General features: G+C 41.0%; 1 protein-coding gene across 1 annotated transcript in view; it reads left to right on the top strand.

The window, feature by feature from the left end:
- Nucleotides 1-13163, top strand: part of LOC126474193 (eukaryotic translation initiation factor 3 subunit E) — a 37717-nt gene that overhangs the window by 13162 nt on the left and 11392 nt on the right. Inside the window, exons 3-5 of the mRNA XM_050101656.1 lie at nucleotides 3330-3491; nucleotides 12439-12561; nucleotides 12751-12983. Coding sequence (XP_049957613.1) covers nucleotides 3330-3491; nucleotides 12439-12561; nucleotides 12751-12983 — 518 coding nt within the window. The remainder of the gene's footprint in view (nucleotides 1-3329; nucleotides 3492-12438; nucleotides 12562-12750; nucleotides 12984-13163) is intronic.

The following is a 13163-nucleotide window of genomic DNA, read 5'->3' as shown; positions in this document are numbered from 1 at the left end:
TAAACAACCTGTCTGCCTGGTCACATTAACCACAGGGATCATAGTAGAGAAGCTAACATATCTTTTCCCTTTCTAGTTTGGTGCAGGCCGTATGTAGTGTATCCTCACCTACCAATAGCATCAACTGGAACATCACTTATGTGAGATTTTGCCGGTGTCTGGAGCATCCTGTTCAGCTCAGTGTTAACATGCCTTACAACAGTGTTAACACAGGGCTGATCATATTACTAAGACCTCCACAAACCCCACATTTGTGTGCCCAGTTTCTGCTCCTATTTTGTCCAGGTCGCTCCTGATACTACATCTTGGATTCATAGCCAGGCTGTTTGCTGCTCCCCCAACTATAATTACCTGATCTTCCTTCTCAAAGTCCTGTCACCTGGCTAAGGTTAGCACTTGGTTTCACAAAACTTGTGACCTGGTACCCTGCACTTAATTTCTCCTGACCTACACCCCTCCCACGAATGCTATCTAGAAGCAGGATTCTTTTTTTTCTTTAAGCTAATATTGTGCGCCTTTCGTACTTCCGTGAGCGGGCGCGTTGCGGCCTTTACAATGCAATTAGTATTACATTTTTAACCTAAGGAAAAATAATCTTTATACAATTGCCAGTTGCATTTTATTGGAGAAAACATAACGTTACATGGCTCAATAAAAATAATCTTTTATTTATTTGTTGCCTTCACAATTGTCTATCATTGTCATTGTAATTTATAACAAGCCGATATCCTATATTACCTTCATGGTTCTTTTAATTATATCACTTAATTGCACTGATTCAAGTGAAACAAAAGTAACAAGGGAACACATTATGAAATGGAGCATTCATAAACTCCCACTCCTGTTTAAGATTGTGAATAAATTAGTTAACTTCCGTCTGCAGCTCACTTTCACATTGCATACATTTTGTATCGATGACACTATGTTTATTGCATACATTTTCCTTGCATTTCATACATGCTGTTTTTATTTTTATTTTAATGCTTGCCACATTTGTAACAAATTCCAGGTTTTGTTGGCTTCTGGGTCTTCTCTTCCTCGTGCCTATACTTGGTGAAGAAGCCGTGAATATAGTTGGGAAGTGTCTCAAGTAATGTTCGTTGATTCAAATGTTCTTCCATTAGGTCCAGAGCAAGATGTTACAAAAAAATTCGTCTTCTTTCTTTATTATCAGGATTGTTGAATTTGAAAATAATGTTTGCATTTATCCCAGCAATGTCTAGATATCTGTAGAAAACTGCAAGTGGCCATCGTCGCGTTATTCTGGAAGTACTGTAGGATGAGCACATCTGATCTACAGTGTGTACTCCTCCTTCGGTAGCATTGTAGTCCAAATTCACTCTCGATTTCTTAGTCTCTTGATCTATTTCATTTGTGCTGTGCATTGTCGATAAAAAAATAGACCATACAAAAATTGTCGTGAAAACCAGAGAGACATACTGGACTTCCCAGGTTTTATTTGCTTGGAATTCTTGAGGTATTTCTTCTTATTTTTTTCATTGTTTCCAAGAAAGTCAAACCTTTGCCGAGGAGATTTTCAGCCACAGGGTAGCCAATTGTCAGTTGTAAGATCTCTGTTGGTTTTCTCAGTTGGTGTCACCAATCCAGATGGTGTCACTAATCTTTGTACAATTCACTTGTTAGACTTCAGGTAGGGTCCTGGCATCTGCTTGCCACAGTAAATTTCAAAGTGTAGAGTGTAAAATCACACAGGTCATAAATCTTGATCCCATATTTTGCAGGCTTATTAGAGATATACTGAACAAATCCGCAGTGTCCTCTGGAAGGGTGCAACATCTCGTCAATAGTTACAAAGTCGCTGGCATTGTAGTGAGCAAGGAAGTTGTTGACAAACAAGTCCCGAATAGGTGCTATTTTGTCACTTTGTTTCCCCCCCACCCCACCCCCACCCCTGAGTAGCCAGGTCGTCGAACCTAAGAGTTCGAAGCAGAAAGCGAAAGTGCTTATAGCTGAAGAGAGCTTGTAAAATAATCATTCCTGTACCATATGCATCCCACAGTTCACAGTAATTCGTGTGTCCTCCTTTCTTTACACCTATTAGATATAATGCATCTAAAAGAGCTTTTATCTCTGGTTTTGTGATGTCTCTGCAGTCGTTCTCTCAAATATTGAACTTTAGCTCTTTTACTATTCTAGATGTATCGGTTTGTATTTTCCACATTGTTGTCAATCTTCCCATCAGTAATAAATAGGTAAAATGCATCAATTTCTTTTTTGGTAATTTCAGCAGTTGCTTTTGGACCTGGCCTGCTCTCAGCCTTGGTTTTAGGAGAAGAATTGAGCGGTTCACTTATCCAGGTAGTTTCTTCATCTTTTCCTACATAAAATCGGTAATCATCTGTTTGTTTTCTCTTCTCTTCAACCAGATGGTCATCTGTTTCCTCTGTTGATTGTTCAAAGTCATCGCTGTGGTTTTCTTCTCCAATAACTTCCTCTTTTGACTCAGATTCACACGAATCTGACAATTCTTGTAATTCTACATCTGACAATTCTCGCAATACTTTCTCATAATCTTCAGGACTTACAGTTAAGACGGTGCCTGTCAAATCCCTTCTTTTTCTCCATTTCCATGTGCAACCAAACTGCTGAAAGCATGAATCACACAAATGTACTAAGTGCTGACACCTGTTGAGAATAACAAATACGTATATGGGCTTGGGCGCAACTGTAACGCTATCTGTGATACTGACAGAAAACTAAATCTTGTGGCTAACTGCCACAGGCACACCAATCGAAGGATTAAATCTACTTTCAACTACATCTGGAGTGATGTCCATTAACCCTGATTATAATATACACATCATTGGCAGAGAGAGCAATTCCCACTTCTAGGACATACAATGATATATCTTTAATTTTTTTTATTTTTATAATTGTGTTACATACAAATAAAATTAAAGCTGTCATTGGTTTGGATATTGTTGTGAATACCACTGTTGTTTATTAGGTGTTATTTTATTTGAGTTTGTACAGCTCTAACTTCTGTCACCGCCAGAGGGACAAACTTTGTATCAACAAAAGCAGTCTGTGTACCACTTGTGTTGCTTACAAATGCAAAGTGTTGTCAGAGGTGGAAATCATGTAAACTGCTGGGAAGAATTAACATTGTGCCTGCCAAGATATGAACCCTAAATGAATTCGTAGTGTGACACCTACTTGCTGAGCTGCCAAGTATCTTGTTCATGCAACTCCTAGTTTTGATGCACTCCTGTAGCATGAAATCTGTCATTATCGGGTATTATTTCCATTATTTCTATGAATATAATTGTCATTAAGTGTGGTAGTAATTGAATGTTATTTCATTGCAGTCCCTGAAACAGAAGAGAGCAGAGGTCGTTACACAGCTAGCAGTGATTCAGAAAGATGTGGCAGCGGTCCTGGAGATTATATCAAATGATGATGTAATGAACAAGATGGAGAATATTAGAGATCCCGAGGCATTTGTACAGAACCTCATCAAAGAACATAATGTGAGTCTTATTACTTGATTGCCAATGGTATTAATTCCTTTTTCTCCCCTCTTTCTCTCTAAGAAACTGAACAGCTTGAAACTGTTAGGATTCTTTTGGGGAAATGAATAATCCTTTACTCTATATATACCATCAGACTGTAACTGTTGGATGACTGGTGATTTGCAATTCAACCAAGATGAACATCACCACACTTTGTGTCCACATGCCTCTTTATTTTTCTTACCACACTTATGCAACTGTCCATGAATTGTCAAATACCAATTAACATTTCTCCAACCAATTAGTTCCCTAGGAGGAATCAACAAAGGGTGGTTTGCTGGGAACATATATCCTTTGTTCTTAGCATCCATTCAATGAAAAGCATGCTGACTAGCACTCAACTTTCTTCCCTCACATATTTCCACATTGTAACAAGAGGATATGACCAGATTCCTTCAGTAAAAGTTTTGTAGATGTTGCTTGTTTTGGTCTGCAACAGATCACAGCATAGAAGTATTATGTAGGGTTTCTCACAATTCCTATTACAGGCTTCTGGGGTTGCAAGAAGACTCGCTAGATAAAGTTTTGATAAGGAACCCATGTCCATAAATACACTCTTGGAAAATGAGAAACGAACACTGACACAAGTGAATAAGATCCACCATACTTGCACTGGACACTAAGAGAAGTCAGTGCATGCGATGATCAAACGCATAGAACTGCGGACACACCAGGAACCGTGTTATCTGGAATGTTGCTAGCTGCACAGCAGTTGGTCACTGCCAGAGCCAATGGCAGCCAGTTTGCCGTGGCACATGGAGCTGCATCTGTGTCTGCAACATTGTTAGCATGCCGCGAAAGAGTGTATGTGATCCATTTGTGCAACCATTTTTATAATTGTGTTACATACAAATAAAATTAAAGCTGTCATTGATTTGGATATGGTTGTGAATACCACTGTTGTTCATTAGGTGTTATTTTATTTGAGTTTATTGTGCAACTGACAGATTTTGAGCGAGGGGGTGTAGTGGGCTAGTTGGAGGCCAGATAGACGTACTGTGGAATTGCGCAACACATGGGTGTGAGGCCTCCACAGTGTCTAGATGTTGTTTCCAGTGATCAGCAGAAAATCCACATCCCCACTGACCTAGGTCTGGACAGCAGCGGCGCACAGATGCACGCCAAGACCATTGCATCCTATGAAGTGCTGTACTAGACTGTGCCGTCACTTCACAGCAACTTAGGGACACCATTGCTCCAGGGATGTAAGTGAGAATTATTCAGAACCGTCTCCATGAAGCAGGGCTACGGTCCTGCATGCCTTTAGGGGTGCCTTCCACTCACGCTGCTATGTCGTACAGCCCCACTCCAGTAGTGTCATGATAGGCGTTTATGGAAGGACGAATTGAGACATGACGCCTTCAGTGATGAGGGTTGCTTCTACCTTGGTGCCAATGTTGGTCGTACATGTTTGTGGCGTTGTGCAGGTGAGCACCAAAATCAGGATTGTATGTGACTGAGGTGCAAAGAGCCAACACTCGGCTGGCATCATGGCGTGGGGAGCAGTATCTTACACTGGCTGTTCTCCCCTGGTGATTGTCAAGGGAACGTTGAAAGTCCACTGTACATTCAAACCATCATCCAACCCATCACATTACTGTTCATGGACCAGTATAATAATAATAATGGCGTGTGACGAGGGCCTCCCGTCTGGTAGACCGCTCGCCTGGTGCAAGTCTTTCGATTTGACGCCACTTCGGCAACTTGCGCGTCGATAGGGATGAAATGATGATGATTAGGACAACACAAGACCCAGTCCCTGAGCGGAGAAAATCTCCGACCCAGCCAGGAATCGAATCCGGGCCCTTAGGATTGACAGTCTGTCGCGCTGACCACTCAGCTACTGGGGGCGGACCATGGACCTATGAGGTGATGCGCTTTCCCAACACGTCCACATGTATCCTGTGCCACCCAACGTTCTCTTTAAGGTGTATGTTCACTACCCTGGCCAGCACAGTCCCCGGATCCGTCCCCCATGTTTGGGACAGGAAGAAACGTCATCTTGCGTGGTCTGCACATCTGTCACAAACTCTGGCCCCACTGAGGCACTAGGTGGAAATTGCCTGGCAGGCCATTACACAAGACTATATTCAGCACCTCTATGATCTTCTCCATGGGAGAATTGCAGCCTGCATTGCTGCAAAAGGAGGGTATACATGGTACTAGCACTGACACTGTGCACACTGTGTTGACTGTACTCACGTGCATATGGCTCTGTATGTGTGATTGTGTGTTTTACGTGTCCTGAAGAATGCGTCAATAAAATTTCCCGCTGCTGGGTTGACAAATACATGGTGTTCGTTTTCTGGGAGTGTATGCTGTTTGAATGTAAAATAATTTTGAAGACCGAATCACTTTCAAATGTGCCATTTCACGGGACATATAGATATTGAGAAATGTGTGCCATAGACTGTTCCTGTTGTAATTATGACATCGGGCACCTTTTCATCCAGCCGCAGCAACAGTGCGAGAAACTTGTGTTTGCAACTAGGAGGGTTCTCCGTGGATGTGCCACACTCTCCACTTTGAAGAGAGCATCCTTTGTTACATAGAAGAGAACCCGACGACGAGTAATCAAAACATTACTCGTGCCATGGACTCCTGTAGACCAGGCATATGAGAACTTATTGGCTCCGCTGTATGCATACTGAGAAGTGGGAGATTTGAAAGTTGTCTGTTCTGCAAACTTATTGCACATCCAAATGGTACATTTCCAGATGTGGGTTCCTATCAAAACTTTATCCAATGATTCCCTTTGAAACCCTTAGAAGCATGTTAATAGGAATTGTGAAACACTTTGTATTTTATGTTATGGACCTTGGAAGAGAGGTATTTCATTACTTTCCTTCAACCCTAGACCTGACTTACCTATAGTTTAATGTGAGCTCTGAACCATGTTGCGACTTTGCACTTCTAATGCTAGCAAAGCTTTACCAGAGGTGAAAGAAGTAATAGAAAAAATAATTGTCTCAAACCCCTGGTATTTGAGTTTCTAATCTGGCACTTGCCTATCAAGTGACACACTTAGTATCTCATTTAGTCTTGTTGTGCCGCCCTTGACACTGGTCTGTGGCACTTACTTGCTTAGTGTTGTAGACTTTAGTTTAGTTAACCATGTTGTTCTTTTTTCATCGTTTAAAGAAAAATGCCATATTCTGTACCTTAGTGAATCATATACTTCAGCATTTCTTTGTCAGCCTGTTGCTGTCTACTAAGCAAGTAATCTAATTTAATTGCTATGTTTACTTTGTTGGTTATTATGGTTTTTGTGAGTTATATTGATAGAGAATGGCTTTTGTCAAGGTGTCTAGCACATTGTACAACTTCCCAGTAATAGCAATAAGTATATTACATGGAAAAGCATAAACATACGAGACACAAAGTACATATAACACAATACACAAGTGGTTGGCGGAGCCTTGCACTCTGTCCTCTATAGTCATTAGTTCTAGCAGGGTGTGCAGCCAGCAGGCTGCACTCACAACTGTTGTCATACTAGCAGGCCTGGTGGCCAAATCGAGCATAAACTTCATGTCCCAACTATGAAGCGATGTACGCACAAATTTTGTAGTTACAACACTCCTCTTCCTGTGCAAAGAAGTGAGCACTGTGCTCACATCCACTTTGTTTGTCTTGGACATTGGTTGTTGTGCCGTGCAATGTGCTGCCACTGTTGCATAGGGTTGGAAAAGGCGCAAGCATGGACAGGTGTAGCGCCTGCCCCCATGAGAAACCATGTGGTAGGACAGATGACACTGGCACGCCTTCCATTTCCACATCCGAGTCCAGCCCTAGTGAAGAAGGCTGCGGTGAAGGTGGCTGAACAGGCAGTGCCAGCTGCAATGGAGGCTTCATCTGCAACAGCGCAGGAGCTGGGTTCCCACCAGCACCTATTTTGGTCGGCTGTAAAGACTGCAATCCCAGGCAGCTGTGGCAGGCTGGAAGTGTTGCAGCACTAGTGTCATAAGATGTCCTGGCATCAAGCAGATGTAGCAGAGTCCGGGGCTGACAGCTGTGCAACAACTCTGCCAGACTCTTTATCTCCAGCAGGGGTAACTTATAAGAACTGAAGAGCCAGTCAAGAGTCCCTTCCAGTGACACACCCAATATGTATTTTTTCATCTGAGTCTTAAATGTTCATAATAATCATTCTTCTTGATTGACGGTGGAAAAGAGGAGCCATGACATGGCGAAAACCACTTTTTTTTAGGCCATTGTCTGTAACTAACATATACAAAAGACCTTCCATTTCAAATATTTTGGACAGAGCTTAAATTGTTGTCGCTGCAGAAGCAGACAGAAAATGCACCACACATGGAAACTTAGAATATGCATTAATTACAACAGTCCAGTAGAAATTCAAAAAAGTTCCTACAAAATCTACATGAATTCATTCCCAAATATCTGTAGAACTGGCCATGGTGACAAAGATGCACAGGGGGCCACCGGTGTGCCACACTGTGGGCAGGCTGCAACAACTTGTGTTATTTACCCATCAATGGCTGACACAAAAAATGTGCTAATGATTTTGTACAAGGCACGCCCCAATGGTACGCATCTAATAAACGCATAACCTCATGCTGTAAGGCTGACAAGACTACAACCTGGAGCGTGGTATCCTCTATAACTCACAGCAGAACTCTGTCCCAAACAGAAAGATGATTTTGTAATGCAAAATTATGTCGTAAAGGATCAGAAGCATGGCCCAGAGGTTGGTCCAACCAGTCATATTGCACAAAAGAAATAACTATACTTAAAACAGGATCAGCAGCTACTGTGGCTGCAATTTTAGTGCTAGTAATAGGAAAACTGTCAACAACATTGTGAGCTTCCACGTCTAAATGAAAACAAAATAATTCCTCTTTATCAAACTCCATATTCAGGCCAGTCAGCAAACACGATAAGGCCTCAGCATTTGCATGTTGCTCCATAGGTGTAAAATGTATCTCGTAATTATATCGTGACAGGAAAAGAGCCCACTACTGTAAGCAATGTGCGGCTTTTTTCGGCAAGGATACCGAAGGGTTTAAAAAGACACACCAGCAGTTTGTGGTCGGTGATCATGTGAAACTTAGACCAGTGTAGAAAAACCCAAAATTTTTTTAGAGCATACATGATTGCCAAAGCTTCTATCTTTATCTGAAAATAACATTTTTGTGCTGAATTTAGGGTTTTAGAGACATATGCAATAGGGCATTCTGATGCATCTGCATATTTATGAGCAAGGATGGTGCCAAGGCCAAACTGAGATGTATATGAAGTCTTCACGGGTTGTCAGCCGAGTAGCATCGTCGTCTCATAGCAACGTTTCGATGGAATGCATCTCCATCATCTTCAGGCGAAGTTTGCCTGAAGATGATGGAGACGCATTCCATCGAAACATTACTACGAGACGACGATGCTACTTGGCTGACAACCCGTGAAGACTTCATATATGAAATTCGCCGAGAAAGCCTGCACTCGCATACAAACTGTGATGTGTCCATTGATAACACAACATTCTGGCCTGGCTGAAAAGTGACCAAATGAGGGACTAACTGTAGCTCAGATTTCAACTACTTGAATGCCCAGTCACAGGCCAGGGACCACTGGAAAGGAACATCTTTACATAATAATGCATGGAAGTCGGGAGTGCAGCAGCAGCAGCAGCATCCGCTGTGAATTTGTGGTAGTATGCAATTTTGCCTAAAAAATACCTGCAATTCATTGGGTGGATGTGGGGTGTGTTCATTGGGTGGATGTGGGGTGTGACAACATAGCAATAGCATCAGTATGCTGGTGCAGTGATTTAATACCAGCACACGATGCTTTAGAACAAAAATAAATAATAGGGTTGAAGAAAACTTTGTCTTGTCCATGTTGCACTTTAACCCTGCAGATTGTAAAATAGAAAATGAGTACAAAGGTTCTGCAAATGTTCCTGTGTAGAGACATCAGGCACTATTATGTCATAGAAATAGTTGATGCACCGGGAACTGATGCAATAAGTTGCTCTAAAAAGTGTTCAAAAATAGCTGGTGTGCTTGCCACACCAAAAGGCAAACACTGGCACTTATTAAGCCCAAATGGTGTATTGATAACTTGGAGGCATTCAGATTATTCATCAAGCAGCAGCTGTAAATGTGTGTCTGCTGAGTCAGTCTTTGAAAAATAATACCCCCCCACCCAAATTTTGCTAAAGCTGATCAGGACACTGTAATGATTGACTGTGCATTAAGTGATTTTTTAAAAGTCACCACAGAGGCGTAGTTTACCTGTAGGTTTTTTTACTATCACCAATTATGTTGACCATTCACTGGAAGATATAAGTAGATTAACATCAAGGGATTGAATACGATCTACTTCTACTGGATACAATAAAGTTACCGGTACTGTGTGGTCCCAAAATAAATGGGGGTGGTGGGCAGACTGTTTCATCATGATATGAACCTGAAATTCTGTTGCACAGCCCAGTCCCGCAGAAAATAAGGGAGAAAAGAATTCATAAAGTTTAAAAGCATCCAAACCAGTCAAATTTTCAATGTGAGCATTGTCCATAACTAGGAATGATAATGAATGAACCACAGCCTTTTAATCTGTCGTGTGTTATAACTCTCACGCCTCCATGACACTGGAGCCCAAACCCACAAAAGTTTGAGAATTCACCAATGTTGCTGATGCACCCATGTCACCCACAGTCTCAGTGATTGCTAAACACATGCACTTCAGTATACAAATTGCTCGGAGACACCATCACTGCTGACACACTGTTCACATCTATGTTTGTTTCATCCTCATTCAGGTCCAGAAGAGTTACAGAAGCAATGTATCCCTTTTTAAGGCACCTATTGCACATTTTCCAGCGCCTGGGGCACGCGGTCCATTTGTGTTGACTGGAATGGTATGGGCGTGAAGGCAGTGGAGCACAAGGCTGTTGCTGTTGTGATGCGGAATGTTGTCACAAACAACAAGTACCTATATTATGCTGCAATAGCTTCTCTCTTTCCTTGTGAACTGACTGAAGGCTGAGAGGGGTGAGAGGAACTGATTTCTGAAACTTCAGACCAGGCTTCTATCTGATTAGCTGCAGCCCCTGAAACTTCAAATGACTGAGCTATCTTTAATACTTCCATAAGCATGGGATTTTCCCACTGTGGAGCTCACTCTTTAACTTCCCTGTCACGAGCAAGACATATGATTGCATCTTGAACCATTTTATCTGCACATCCTTCCTTATGAACATTTGTCACAAAAATGATGATAACTGAGTCCATATAGTTTTGCTGCCCATGCCCTAAATGAGTGTTTTGGCTGCTTTAGGTAACAATTAAACTCCACATGAGCAGCAATAACATGAGTACTTTTGCAGTCATGGGTAACAACTAACTCAGACATTTGATCAAAAGAAAGACTTGAAGGTTCTGTAAGCGTCCCAGCCTTCTCCTGCATCATTGTACGCGGGGAACAGTGGCAGATATGCTGTTGGTGGGGGTGCACATTTTGCCAATGTATTTGTTAAACTGGAAATAGCAACTGGCAGTGCCTGCTGTTTGAGAAGAGATTTGAGCACTGGCTTCATGGAAATTAAACTCAAAGGACTAATGACTGAAGTGGAACACGCAGTGTCAAATACTGTACTCATTGCCCAAGTGTTCTAACCCAATAACACTGTAACTTTATTACATGGAAAAGTATAAATATGTACGAACGAAGTACTTGAAACAGACAAGCAGTTGGCAGAGCCTTGTGCTCCAGCCCATATAGTCATTAAACAGAATGCACAGATGGCAGGCTGCAGATGCAACTACTGTCATACTAGCAGGCCAGGAGGACTCTGGTGGCCAAATCAAGCACAAACTTCACGCACAAACACTGAACCAGCACAGACACGAATTCGGTAGTTACAGCAATTTGTATGGCCACTTTTAATCATAGTTGCTTTATAATTATTGAAAATATTTTAAATCCAAACGCTATGTAAAATAATTGAGAAAAATCTCATAATGAAAAAAATCCTTTCCCAGCACTCTCTCTCCCTCTCCCAGACCCTGCCACCGACCCCCTCCCCCACAATCAAGCTCCCACTTTCACTACACCTGTTGCTAGTCATCCCTTTTCCTCTATCTCATTCCCCATTCCACTACTGCACACTCACTGTTCACTCATCTTTGGACCCCCACCACACCTTGTCATCATTTAGATCTACGACTCCTTCACTATTCCCTAATTTCTCTTACACATTAAATACAAAACACAACATAAGTAAATGGCATAACACACACATGACAAATCTTAGAGGAAAATAAGTTTTCGATTAAAGGAAAAACTAGCAGTAAAATTGGTAACACTACACAAGACACACAAGCTGTATGTAGCCAGAAAGATACAAACAAAAGAAGTGGTGCGACATTCAGCTGTTTCACATTAACAAATGCCTAGTTCTGCAAAGCAATTTCCAGAATCAATAGTGCCAAACAAAGGAACACCCCCAAAAACATGCAAGCAGAGGGCAGTTCATGACATGAGTGAAAACCAGGCATAAAATAATATAATTGAAACCAACATCTTTTGTAACAAACTGTTTTTCGATTTAGAAACCAAGTCATATTGTAAATATCCACTAGTGGAAAAAAAATACATACATCCTCTTGTGAATGCAAAGCTGGGTGTAACATACCGTCAATAGTAATAAATATATTGGCTATTTAATTCCACTTGGGACATACCAAAATTATAATCTAAACCTCCATACAATATGCTATTTTATTTCATCTTGTACACAATTTCAACTTATGGGGTGTTGTTTGTACATTCAACCATTAATTTAATAGACAGCTTAAAAGTGTCTCAGATTATTGATCTATGTTGTCGTTGGTATTGCTGTTTGACTGCATTACCAATGGTTTTCTTCATTTTATTTTTGCAGTTCAATTTGAATATGATGGACAGTATGTACAAGTTAGCAAAGTATAGATATGAATGTGGTAATTACGCAGTGTCTTCCAGTTATTTGTACTTCTACATGCTTGTCATGCCACCGTCTGACAAGGTGAGTGTAAACTAGTTAAAGTAACTGATAACTATTTTCTTTTGAATTTTCCTTTATTTGTTATTGCTGTATAATTGTCTAATTTCAAATCAGTTTTGTTTACATTTATCATTACACTGTTGTAAATTAAGAAGACTTAAACTGATAGACAACTAATGATAATAACTGGATGTAATTTTTTTCCTCCAGAACTATTTAAGTGTCCTTTGGGGTAAACTTGCATCAGAAATTTTGATCCAGAACTGGCCATCTGCCTTAGAGGACTTGAATAAGTTACGTGAATATATTGATACTACTTCATTTGCATCAGCCCTGCACCACTTGCAACAGCGAACGTGGCTAATACATTGGAGTTTATTTGTGTACTATACACACCCAAAAGGAAAAGAATTGCTGATTGAAATGTTTTTACACAGACCACAGTAAGTAGTAATTATGTGTTTTTAGTCCCTACCCTAATTACTGTTAATGAAAATTTTCACACAGTAATATAATGAAAAAGATAGATTGCTATTCACTGTAAAGATGACATGGTGTGTTGCAGTCTGTACAAGGAAAACACTGTTACACATTTAACTTTCGGCCAAAGCCTTCTTCAGAAA

The sequence above is a fragment of the Schistocerca serialis genome, chromosome 4 (assembly GCF_023864345.2).
Source record: "Schistocerca serialis cubense isolate TAMUIC-IGC-003099 chromosome 4, iqSchSeri2.2, whole genome shotgun sequence".
Lineage (NCBI taxonomy): Eukaryota > Metazoa > Arthropoda > Insecta > Orthoptera > Acrididae > Schistocerca > Schistocerca serialis.
This window is presented reverse-complemented; position numbering and strand designations above follow the sequence as displayed.